This window comes from Camelina sativa, chromosome 15, assembly GCF_000633955.1.
Source record: "Camelina sativa cultivar DH55 chromosome 15, Cs, whole genome shotgun sequence".
Classification (NCBI taxonomy): domain Eukaryota; kingdom Viridiplantae; phylum Streptophyta; class Magnoliopsida; order Brassicales; family Brassicaceae; genus Camelina; species Camelina sativa.
In genome coordinates this window covers 14,079,970-14,090,878 of record NC_025699.1, presented here as the reverse complement: position 1 = coordinate 14,090,878, position 10,909 = coordinate 14,079,970, and the positions used below count along the sequence as shown (strand labels likewise).

Below are 10,909 nucleotides of genomic sequence, written 5' to 3'. Positions count from 1 at the left end.
CCGAGTGTTAACCAGTAGGCTATCGAAGTTAAATGGAGAAAACCGAGGATAGGTCTTCTGAAATGCAATATAGCGGTCTCCTGGGGAAAAAAATTTAATGCGGTTGGGAGGAGCTTGGATTGTTCGCGATAGTCAAGGTCAAGTCATGTTCCATGCGCAAACGGCTCTAGAACAGACAGAAACTACGCTTTTAGCAGGATTGAAAGTTGCTAGGTGGGTTTTGGAGGCTCTGCAGATTTTACAGATTCCTCGGGTTGAAATGGTGATGGACAATACTGCAGTGATTGAGGCGATAAATAACCCTNAAATAAGTTAAGTGATCGGCCGAGTGTTAACCAGCAGGCTATCGAAGTTAAATGGAGAAAACCGAGGATAGGTCTTCTGAAATGCAATATAGCGGTCTCCTGGGGAAAAAAATTTAATGCGGTGGGAGGAGCTTGGATTGTTCGCGATAGTCAAGGTCAAGTCATGTTCCATGCGCAAACGGCTCTAGAACAGACAGAAACTACGCTTTTAGCAGGACTGAAAGTTGCTAGGTGGGTTTTGGAGGCTCTGCAGATTTTACAGATTCCTCGGGTTGAAATGGTGATGGACAATACTGCAGTGATTGAGGCGATAAATAACCCTGGGAGTGGCCACGGTATAACATCATATTGCAGGATATCACACAACTCTTGTCCAGCTTTGAATATTGGGAGTGTCATCATGTGGCGGTTTCGGCGAATAAGGTTGCTATGGCTATCGCCAAGAGTGTGACAAGAGAGGGAATGGTTCAGTCATATCTTTCTTTGGGAGGACCAGCTTGGCTCCATGACCAAGTTAGAAGAGATATTGGAGAGAGCGACTAAGGACCGCAGCTACACAGTCTTCTCTGTCTTTGTGGCTTCCACTTGGAGGGTCGATTGACTTCAGTATCAAGTGTGATCTTGTTTTTGTTTTTTGGTTTCCTTTCCATGTTTACATTATATTCACTTTTTATGGTTCTATTGACGTTGCAAGTCACTTTTTTATGGACAAAAAAAAAAAATAAATAAAAATAAGTTTTCTACCCCTAATTAATTCTCATTAATATCATTACTATTCAACGTTGCAATTTCCAAAACAAATCTCATTCATTATTAAGCTAAAAAGAGGATTTTAAAAAGGGTAAGAAAACTATTTTTATATAGTAGTAAAAAAAAAAAGAAAAGAAACTAAACTACTGTTGTGCGTCAAATCATTCTCATCTTTTATTTTTGTCGCACAAAAAAGAGTTTTCCAAATCTAAAAAGAATATAATTGCAGAAGACACAAAGAGAGAGAGAGAGAAAGAGAGCTGTTGGAGTGTGAAAGAGAGAAGACAATGAGATGACTTTCACTATCATTTTGCAGCCATTCTCTCAATCTCTTCCTTCGGTATGTTTCTTCTTCTTCTCTCTCGGCTTTGCATTTTTCTTACTATTAGAATTTGTTCTTACTTCGATATCTCTTCTTTGTTCTGACACTTCACTTGTAAGATACTTGTTTGGTCTCGTTTCCGATTTGTACATTTTGGATCCAATCTACTCAGCGAGTCATTTTGTCTATCTGTCTCTACTCTCTAAGAAAGACTCCATCTTTTTGAGTTTCTGTAGCTACCCATTTGCTCTTTTCTGGTAAATTTGATCTGAAAAAAAAACTCGACAAGTTATACTTTTTTTGGTTCTTCAGTGTTACATTTTTTTTATTTGTGTGTGTTAAATCTGCAGTTTTGAGCCTCTTACAAACGTTGCGGTTGGTGTCTAGTCTGATTCTAGTTTTCTATTTTTATTTTTCTTTCACTAAACCAAAAAAAGTCTTGGTTTTTTTTTCCTCTGTTGTTTGATTTTTCTGGTTTTACTTGGATGCTTTGTTTATTACTACATTGTTGTTAAGTGATCTCTTGATTTAGTATTTTTGACTAATACTTTTTTTTTTTTTGGAGATTCTTTGTATCTGTATGTGTTGGAATGTAATTTTTGTTTGCTTTCTCTCAAGATTCAGTGTTTGTAGTCCTTATTCTAAAGACCATAATAAGTTAGAGATCTTGAGTCTGCTTCTGTTGACCCTTATAGTGTGGCATTGTTTTGTTCTATTGATTCCTCTTATAATGTGGCATTGTTTGCTTCAGTTTTGTAGGTGAAAGCCTGAGGTAGACAGAGATAAAAGAGCTCTTCAGTTTGGAATATAATTTAGTAGAGATTGATTCTGGCCTGGAATCCTTACCTTGGACTTGACCACCCTTGGGTGAAGTCTAAACCACTCTTTGTGCTTCTAGCAGCCGGTGTCATGGCTACTGTGTTGCACTCTGAGTCCAGGCGGTTATACTCCTGGTGGTGGGATAGTCACATTCCCAAAAACTCTAAATGGATTCAACAGAATCTTTCAGGTGCCTCTCTCTCTCTCTTCCTCAAAGTTTTTGGTGATTGATTTGTTCCTTAAACGGTTATTTAACGGTAAAAAGAATTGAACTTTTGCATGATGCAGATATGGATTCCAAAGTGAAGGCAATGATCAAACTCATCGAAGAAGATGCAGATTCTTTTGCAAGAAGGGCAGAGATGTACTACAAGAAACGTCCAGAGCTAATGAAACTGGTGGAAGAGTTCTACAGAGCTTATCGTGCGTTAGCAGAGAGGTACGATCATGCGACTGTGGAGCTCCGCCATGCACATAAAACCATGGCTGAGGCGTTCCCTAACCAAGTGCCTTTCGACATGCTTGAGGATTCTGCTTCATCGTCTTGTTCTGAGCCACGTACACCTGAGAAAATGCCACCACGAAACCAGCCATTTTACGACTCTGAAGACCTGCAAAAGGACAGTGCCACGAGTAAAAGGGGGTTAAGTCAGCTGACTGAGTACTTAGGAAGTTCTGAAACAGAAGTTGAAAGCTTGAAGAGAACATTGGTTGAGCTTGGGGCTGAGAAGGAGGCCTTGAATCTTCAGTATCAGCTGAGCTTGAACAAATTATCCAAACTGGAGAAAGACCTTGAGGTTGCTCAAAAAGATGTTAATGGACTTGATGAACGTTCTAGCAAAGCTGAGATTGAGACTAAGATACTTTCAGAAGCCCTTGCAAAACTTGAAGCCGAGAGGGATGCTGCGCTTCTCCGATGTAATCAATCCATGCAGAAAATAGCGGATTTGGAGGAATATTTTGCTCAAGTACAAGAAGATGTGAAGGGGTTCACCAACCGAGCAACTAAAGCAGAAACAGAAGTGCAGAGTCTCAAGAAAGAGCATTGTAGATTGCATTCTGAGAAGGAGGCTGGCTTAGCTCAATATAATCGATGCCTAGAGATGATATCTGCGCTAGAGAAGAAGGTTAGAGAGGCCGAAGAGAATGCTCAGATGTTTAGTGATAAGGCTGCAAAAGCAGAAGATGACATTAAAGCGTTGAGACATGAACTTATGAAGGTGAATGAAGCGAAGGATGGTTTGAGTCTTCGGTACCATCAGTGTCTGGAAACCATATCTATGCTAGAGAAAGAAGTTTCTCATGCTCAAGACAATGCCAAAAGACTGAGTAGTGAAGTTTTGGCTGGAGCTGCAAAACTGAAGACTGTAGAGGACCAGTGTATTCTTTTGGAGAGCTCAAATGAAACTTTGAAGCTAGAAGCAGATGGTTTAACACACAAATTAGCAGCTAAGGATCAAGAGATTTTTCAGAAGCAAAACGAGCTTGAGAAGTTTCAATCGTTAATCCAAGATGAGCATTCTCGATTTATAGAAATCGAAGCCAGCCTTAAGAGTTTGCAAAGCGTGTATTCTCAGTCCCAAGAGGAACAAAAGGTTCTCACTTCAGAACTTCAAAGCAGAATCGGCATGTTGAAGGACTTAGAGACTCGTAATCAAAAGTTGGAAGGGGATATCAGCTCAGTCGAAGAAGAAAATCTAAACTTAAGCAAACTAAATGATTCTTCTATGATCACCCTGGAGAGTCAGCAAGGTGAGATCCATAGCTTGAAGGAGATAAAAGAAAAACTTGAGGAAGAAGTTGCAAGACAGACTAACCAAAGCAGTGCCTTTCAAGAAGAGGTCTGTCGTCTGAAGGATGAAATTGATAGCTTGAATAGGAGGTATCAAACGATAATGGAGCAAGTGAAGCTCGCAGGATTTGATCCCGAATCACTTGCCTGCTCTGTGAGGAAACTACAAGACGAGAACTCAAAGCTGACTGAGTTATGTAACCACCAGAGAGATGATAAAGATGCTCTTACTGAGAAGCTGCGTGAAATGGATAGCATTCTAAGGAAGAATGTTTCTTTGGAGAAATTGCTTCTGGAATCAAACACCAAACTAGATGGTTCTAGGGAGAAGACGAAGGATCTGCAAGAAAGATGTGAGTCTTTACGACGAGAGAAATCTGAGTTTATCGCTGAGAGAGCTAATCTGCTTTCTCAATTGCAAATCATGACTGAGAATATGCAGAAGCTCTTGGAAAAGAACTCGTTATTGGAGACATCCCTTTCTGGTGCAAACATTGAGCTACAAGGTGTTAGAGAGAAATCAAAATGCTTTGAAGAGTTCTTCCAGTTGCTCAAAAACGATAAGGCCGAGCTTATAAAAGATAGAGATTCTCTTCTCTCTCAGTTAAATGCAGTTAAGGAGAAGCTAGGAGTTTTGGAGAAGAAGTACACTGAATTGGAAGGAAAATATGCTGATCTGCAGAGGGAAAAACAATTCAAGAATCATCAAGTGGAAGAGTTAAGAGTCTCACTTGCCACTGAGAAGCAAGAGCGTGCTAGTTACGAAAGATCAACTGACAGCAGATTGGCTGATCTTCAGAGCAACGTGAGTTTTCTTCGAGAAGAATGTCGCTCCAGGAAAAAGGAGTTTGAGGAAGAGCTTGACAAAGCTGTAAATGCGCAAGTCGAGATCTTCATCTTGCAAAAGTTTATAGAAGACTTGGAGCAGAAGAACTTTTCTCTCTTAATTGAGTGCCAGAAATATGCTGAGGCATCAACATTTTCAGAGAAACTCATTGCTGAGCTGGAAAGCGAGAATCTTGAGCAACAGATGGAAGCAGAGTTTTTGGTGCATGAGATTGATAACTTCAGGGGTGCAATTTATCAAGTGTTTAAGGCACTTCAAGTTGAAGCAGATTGTAAGACAGCTGACCAGAAGGTTGCAAAAGAGAGAATCCCCGTTTCACGTGTCTTGGGTGACATTAAAGAACTAAAATGTTCACTCTCTAGCGCTGAATATGAGACGCAGCGACTTGTGATTGAGAACTCTGTGCTCTTATCTCTACTTGGACAGTTCCAATCAGATGGCATGAAAGTGGAATCAGAGAAACGTGTTGTAGAGAAAGATCTGGAGACGATAGTACATCGCTATGGAATGCTGAAAAAGGATAGGCTCGAGCTATTGGAGATGAACCGGCAGTTGAAATCAGAACTGGTCGACAGAGAGCAGCGGGAGCTAGAGTTAAGAGCTGAACTACAAACTGAGCATTTAAAGTTTGAGAGTCTGCATGAGTCATACATAGCTTTGCATCAAGATCACTCAAATGCTCTCAACAAAAACCAAACTTTGCTTCTGAAATTCTCAGAACTTAAAGGTGAGATGTGTATACTTGAAGAAGAAAACGTTGCAGTTCTTCAGGAAGCTCTTGCCTTGAACAGCATGTCTGTGGTTTACCAGTCCTTTGGGTCTGAAAAAGTTGAACAGGTTGACGCTTTTGCTGAAAACTTGTCTAGTTTACAAGACATCAATATTGGCCTGAAGCAGAAGATTGAGACACTGGAGGAGAAGTTAAAAGGGAAAGAGGTGGACAGTCAGGAGCTTAATAGCAAGCTGGAAAAGTTACAGGAAAGCCTCGAAGAAGCCAGTGAGCTAAATGATCTCTTAGATCATCAAATTTTAGATAAAGATGAAATCTTGAGACAGAAGGCGATGGAGCTCCAAGAAGCTGAAGAGATGCTCAAGGCTACACATATTGTAAATGCTGAACTGTATGAAGCAGTTGAAGAGCTCAGGAAAGACTGTAAAGAATCTAGGAAAGTGAGGGGAAATTTAGAGAGGCGGATTACTGAACTGTGTGACCTTACTGGGAGACAGGATGAAGAGATTAAAAACCTTCGCAGTTTGAAGGAGAATTTGGAGTCGGAGGTAGAGTTGTTACACAAAGAAATCCAAGAACACAGAGTACGAGAGGAGTTCTTGAGTTCAGAGCTGCAGGAGAAAAGCAATGAGTTTGGACTTTGGGATGCTGAAGCAACATCTTTTTACTTTGATCTACAGATTTCAGCTGTCCGTGAAGTCTTGCTTGAGAACAAAGTTAAAGAACTCACTGGAGTTTGTGAAAATCTCAAAGATGAAGCTGTTACAAAGACCACAGAGATAACACAAATAAAAGAAACAGTTGGATTCTTGGAATATGAAGTGACTGAGCTGAAGAATCAATTGTCTGCCTATGATCCTGTGGTAGCATCTCTGGCAGAAGATGTCAGGTCTCTTGAGCAAAATGCCCTGTCTTTGTTGAAACTCCCTGCACCAGCTGATCGTCACAGCGAGGTAAACTTATTCCCATTCCTTCTATATGACATCTTACCGGTTCATGAAACTTGATTACCTTTACTAATTGACTGATTTTACTGACCACGTTAGTGGCTTCCATTTGTTGAAACTGTGCCTTTTTGCATGTATGCACCTCTTAATATCTTCCAATTTTCTCAGGGCGTTCAGAATGATGAACATCCAGAAGCAGCAGTCTCTCAAGAAGAAGGACATAGCAGTACCAACCTAGACAGTGGATTTGTGCTTTTGCAGGACATGAAAACAAGAATCAAAACCATTAAGAAAGCAGTTGCTGAGGAAAAAAAGAGGCGTGGTAAGCTGAGAAGACGAAACTCTTCTCACAGAAGCAGAGACCGCAAGCTGTATGAAGAGATTGAACTTGAGGACCAATTCTCAGGTGAAATCAGACAGCCTAGATCACCTGCGATGACTGAGTTGAAAAATGGTTCATTGATGAAAGACATTCCCCTTGATCAAGTTGCAGACTCAACGTTCTATGGAAGAAGCCGGAGAACTAGTCGTGGTTCTAGTGACCAGATGCTTGAATTATGGGAAGAATCTGCTGAACCAGAATCCAGCATTAAGTCTCTGATCACCAATAAAAACTCAAAGAAGCCTCTCATCCCCCGTCTTCATCGCAGAAGCAGGAACCCCTCCATTGAATCACAGTCTGAGAAAATGGTTGGAGTTGTTGACAAACTAGAGTTATCTAGAAGCACTGAGGACAATGCAAAGATTTTGGAGAGACTTTTGTCTGATTCTCGAAGATTGGCAAGCCTCAGAATCAGCCTAAGAGATCTTAAAACCAAGCTGGAGATGAACGAGAAGCCAGGCAAGTTCACTAACCCTGATATTGCTAGAGTGAAGAAACAGCTGAAAGAAATGGAGGAAGCCATCTTTCAGCTAACAAACACAAATGAGATTCTTTCGAATGAAATTGAGGAGACCGGAGATGCCAGAGATATATATAGAAAAGTGGTTATAGAGAAGTCAAAGAATGGGTCTGAGAAGATTGAGCAGTTGCAGCAAGAAATGCAGAACATTGAGCGAACAGTGCTAAAGCTTGAAGAGGGAGCATCAAAGAGTAAAGGAAGGAAAAAATTCTCTGAGAGTAGGACAGTGATACTCTTGAGAGACATTATCCATAAAGGTGGCAAAAGGACAGCAAGAAAGAAGAAAAATCGTTTCTGCGGCTGTATGAGATCGTCGGGTAATGAAGAGTAGGGTGGATAATAACGTAACAGCATCTATCTAGTCACTATCTATTTTTCACTTTAATCATGGAACTGACTCTAGGAGTACTTGTGGAATGGTTTCTGAAATATTTATTAGAGCAAATTAGTAAACCTTGTAGCTTCTGCTAATGTGTACGTATCTTGTTTGACTCTTTAATGTTTCAAACCTGGTGTTTCTCAAAGTCTATTTTTTTAGATACTCTTTATGGAAGATTATGAACTAGAATGTGATAATATACTACCTACTGGAATAAAGTATCTTACAAGAACGTTACTTATGTTATGGAAACAGGCATGTAGGCTAACACGATCTGGTACATTACAAAGATACAAAGAATTTTTTCCATAGCTTAACCAAATAGTTTTGATTCACTGATTTGGGTTGAGAGAAGGAAATGCTGGAATAGACCGTAGTATCAGCTTCCGGCCATTACCTCTCCTCCTTAGGTTTGAGCCAGATTCCGAAGAGCCGAGCTGAGGGGGAGAAACTCTCTTACTGTTGGGAGAGATGGCCTTGATGTTAGCTATAGGGGAATTGAGGAGAATCTCAGGCATAATCTCTGTTTTATCTTCAGTCACGGGATCAATAGGCTTCTTCTCATTATGTGACTGCGTCAAATCACTGTCTTGTTTTCTGAAAGAGGAAGAACCCATTCCAATAAAAAACTGTGTGGGAGGCAGCCTGTTCTTAGACAAGAACGGCTGATGAACCACCAAATGTCTGCAAAACAAATGTTACAGCAATTCAGGAGCTGTCTTGTTTGTATATTGTTTGAAACCTCGATACAATTAATTACCTGTATGGTGGCAGTGGTGTTGAAGGTTGATCAGAACTTGGGTTCTGCTCCACTTCTCTTGACACCTCGATCTTGTGTTGGATTTTTGCTCTTCTTTTCTCATATGTCTCCTGATCCTCCTCTTGTTTGCTCTCCATGATAACAAGTAAAGACCCTGAGATTGTAATTATGTCAAATCAAAGACTTTGTAAATAGACAGTAATTAAAAGTTGAGCAAGGAAGCTTACCTTCTTTTCTGCCGTATACATTTTTGCATCCTTCACATCTACAGTTTATGGAACATCCGACTCCACCCTATAAGATTATCAGGAACCAAGTATCTAAATCAGATCATGGGAATATAACCTACACAAATGAATATTAAGAACAATGATGAATAGATGATGAAAAAAACCTGATAGCATTCACAGTATTTCTTCAGACAGTTTGATTTCTTGCAGTTGCAGCCGCGTTTGTGCCGTGCAGAAGCTGGAGTTTTACTTGCATCATCCTGTGCAAGATAAAAGTGTCATCACTCAGATTAATGGAGGACAGAGAGGAGAGGGGGAGAAGGGAATAAGAAGATGGAATAAAGAGCTCTTACACCAGCTTCCATGATGGAATCTGCGCTTCTGATGACTTTAGGAGCAAATGCAAGTGGATTTCGGGATTCAATCTGTTTACGGGTAGCCAGGACAGTTTCTTCATGGATAGGTTTATTAAAGCAATCTATACATGAACATGGCTCTATACAATAAACTCCAGCAGCAAAGCATTCACAGTAACTGCAGAGAGAGAAGAGACTCAAACAATTGGTTAACTACTTCAAGGCAATTCAGTTTAAATATTTGAAACAGGCAAGAATTAAGCTAGGGGTATGCAGCTTACAGCTTCAAACATTTTGACTTTTTGCAGTTGCATCGCTTACATGACTCACCCTCTCCAGCTTGTTCAGACACACGCCTGCACATTTATGCCAACTGATAAGAAAAACAAAAAAAAGAAGATATACAAATCTGTTATGTAACTTTTGTTAAAAAAAAATAACTTGCTTCTTTTTCTTAAGGCTGCCAGAATTCAACTCTGGGAACACCAATGCTCTGGGAACTTCTTCGACAGGTTCATTTTCTGCTTGGTCCGAAGTTTCTTGCACAGTGTCCTGGGATTGAATTGGAGTGGTAGAGCCTGAAAAACTCTTTTGAATCTCTCCAGATATGGAATAGTCATGTACGACATTGATGTTACTGTCCCTTGCGGACAATGCAACAGAGTTTAGATGAAGACCAATACCAGGTACAACACAACTCGAGGAAGATTCACCAGCCTCCTTATTGTCACACACAGATTGTTGATCATCAGCTATCTCCTTCTTCCGCTTCCCTGGCATCTCAAAGTCCAAGCAGCGTCTTCGCATGCCACCACGGTTCAAGCTAAAGACAGACTAGCACAAACAAAACACAACGCAAAATAACCAATTCAGTATAATCAAGATCCCAAAGATACTTAAACACTCACATCTGAGATCCATTTCGAAATGTAGTCCTGCATTTACCTCATTGGGAAGCACAGCCGAAGGCTCATTTTCATTACTGGATCCATTAGCTGGAACATCTTTGTTGATATCAGGCCGCTTTGTCGACTTGACACCAGCACAGAAACGTCTTTCCGAACTTGATATTTTATCCACCAAGCACCTAAAAGCCTCAGAATCATTCGGAGACCGAAACACTAAAAGCTCAGTTGCATCTGAGATCAAACGTCCACAGTTAGGAGTGTCATTCGCTTCCCGAACATCAAGCATCTTCTCAAGACCCATCTTGACATCCTCGGAAGACGAACCACCTTCTCCCCGAGGATTGTCAGACGGAGCTTCCAAGGTAACATCATCAGTGCAAGGTGAATCACTACGATCAGGAGTTTGACTGTCAGACTTCAGGATCTGTGGCAGCTCAGAAGACGTTTCAACAGAAGTTTCTTCTTCTTCATCTTCGAAAGGAGCTTCTTTGTTTAGATCTTCAATTACCGGTACTACAGCTTCTTCTTTAAAAACAGATCCATTTAGATCTTCCAAAGGCTTTGTACGATCAATAGAGTTATGACTGCAACAACAACAATACAGTAAACAACATATCCTACTAAAACAACAACAAGAGCTTCTGTTATTCAAAGAAAAACGATTACTTACCATCTGAAAAATCTGGATTCTCTATAAGAATTGACATGAGGAGAGGTGAAAACAGGAGGAGGAGAAGTGAAACTTAAAGAGCTAAACGTCTGAGCAGTGGAAATGGATTTGACCGACTCAATGGGAGAGAGATTGCTTATGTAGTTGAACACTGGAGAATCCTACATTAGAAGACCCAATTCCATACAGTTA

At 40.5% G+C, this 10,909-nt stretch overlaps 2 protein-coding genes across 3 annotated transcripts; one reads left to right on the top strand and one right to left on the bottom strand.

The window, feature by feature from the left end:
* On the top strand, positions 1,243–7,955 carry LOC104746743 (protein NETWORKED 1A-like). 2 transcript variants are annotated; one of them, XM_010468267.1, is made up of 4 exons: positions 1,243–1,395; positions 2,129–2,386; positions 2,485–6,518; positions 6,681–7,955. In XM_010468267.1, the coding sequence occupies exons 2-4, from the start codon at positions 2,287–2,289 to the stop codon at positions 7,743–7,745; spliced, it is 5,199 nt and encodes a 1,732-aa protein (XP_010466569.1). In that variant the 5' UTR covers positions 1,243–1,395; positions 2,129–2,286; the 3' UTR covers positions 7,746–7,955. The 2 variants fall into 2 exon arrangements, with proteins under 2 accessions (XP_010466569.1, XP_010466570.1); XM_010468268.2 differs by lacking the exon at positions 1,243–1,395 and adding an exon at positions 1,451–1,634.
* On the bottom strand, positions 7,975–10,881 carry LOC104748450 (CRC domain-containing protein TSO1). The gene is made up of 9 exons (XM_019237211.1): positions 10,718–10,881; positions 10,085–10,631; positions 9,585–9,973; positions 9,421–9,495; positions 9,137–9,317; positions 8,948–9,043; positions 8,781–8,847; positions 8,554–8,707; positions 7,975–8,477 (listed from the first exon to the last, which is right to left on the bottom strand). The coding sequence occupies exons 2-9, from the start codon at positions 10,346–10,348 to the stop codon at positions 8,126–8,128; spliced, it is 1,578 nt and encodes a 525-aa protein (XP_019092756.1). The 5' UTR covers positions 10,349–10,631; positions 10,718–10,881; the 3' UTR covers positions 7,975–8,125.

Bases quoted from the DNA above. Each gene is read 5' to 3' on its own strand.
- LOC104746743 (XM_010468267.1), top strand. From the start codon at position 2,287: ATGGCTACTGTGTTGCACTCTGAGTCCAGGCGGTTATACTCCTGGTGG. The intron at 2,387-2,484 runs GTGCCTCTCTCT...TGCATGATGCAG, and splicing joins GATTCAACAGAATCTTTCAG to ATATGGATTCCAAAGTGAAG. The intron at 6,519-6,680 runs GTAAACTTATTC...CAATTTTCTCAG, and splicing joins CAGCTGATCGTCACAGCGAG to GGCGTTCAGAATGATGAACA.
- LOC104748450 (XM_019237211.1), bottom strand. From the start codon at position 10,348: ATGGGTCTTGAGAAGATGCTTGATGTTCGGGAAGCGAATGACACTCCT. The intron at 9,496-9,584 runs GCAAGTTATTTT...ATAAATGTGCAG, and splicing joins GGCAGCCTTAAGAAAAAGAA to GCGTGTGTCTGAACAAGCTG. The intron at 9,318-9,420 runs GTAAGCTGCATA...CTCTCTCTGCAG, and splicing joins AAGTCAAAATGTTTGAAGCT to TTACTGTGAATGCTTTGCTG.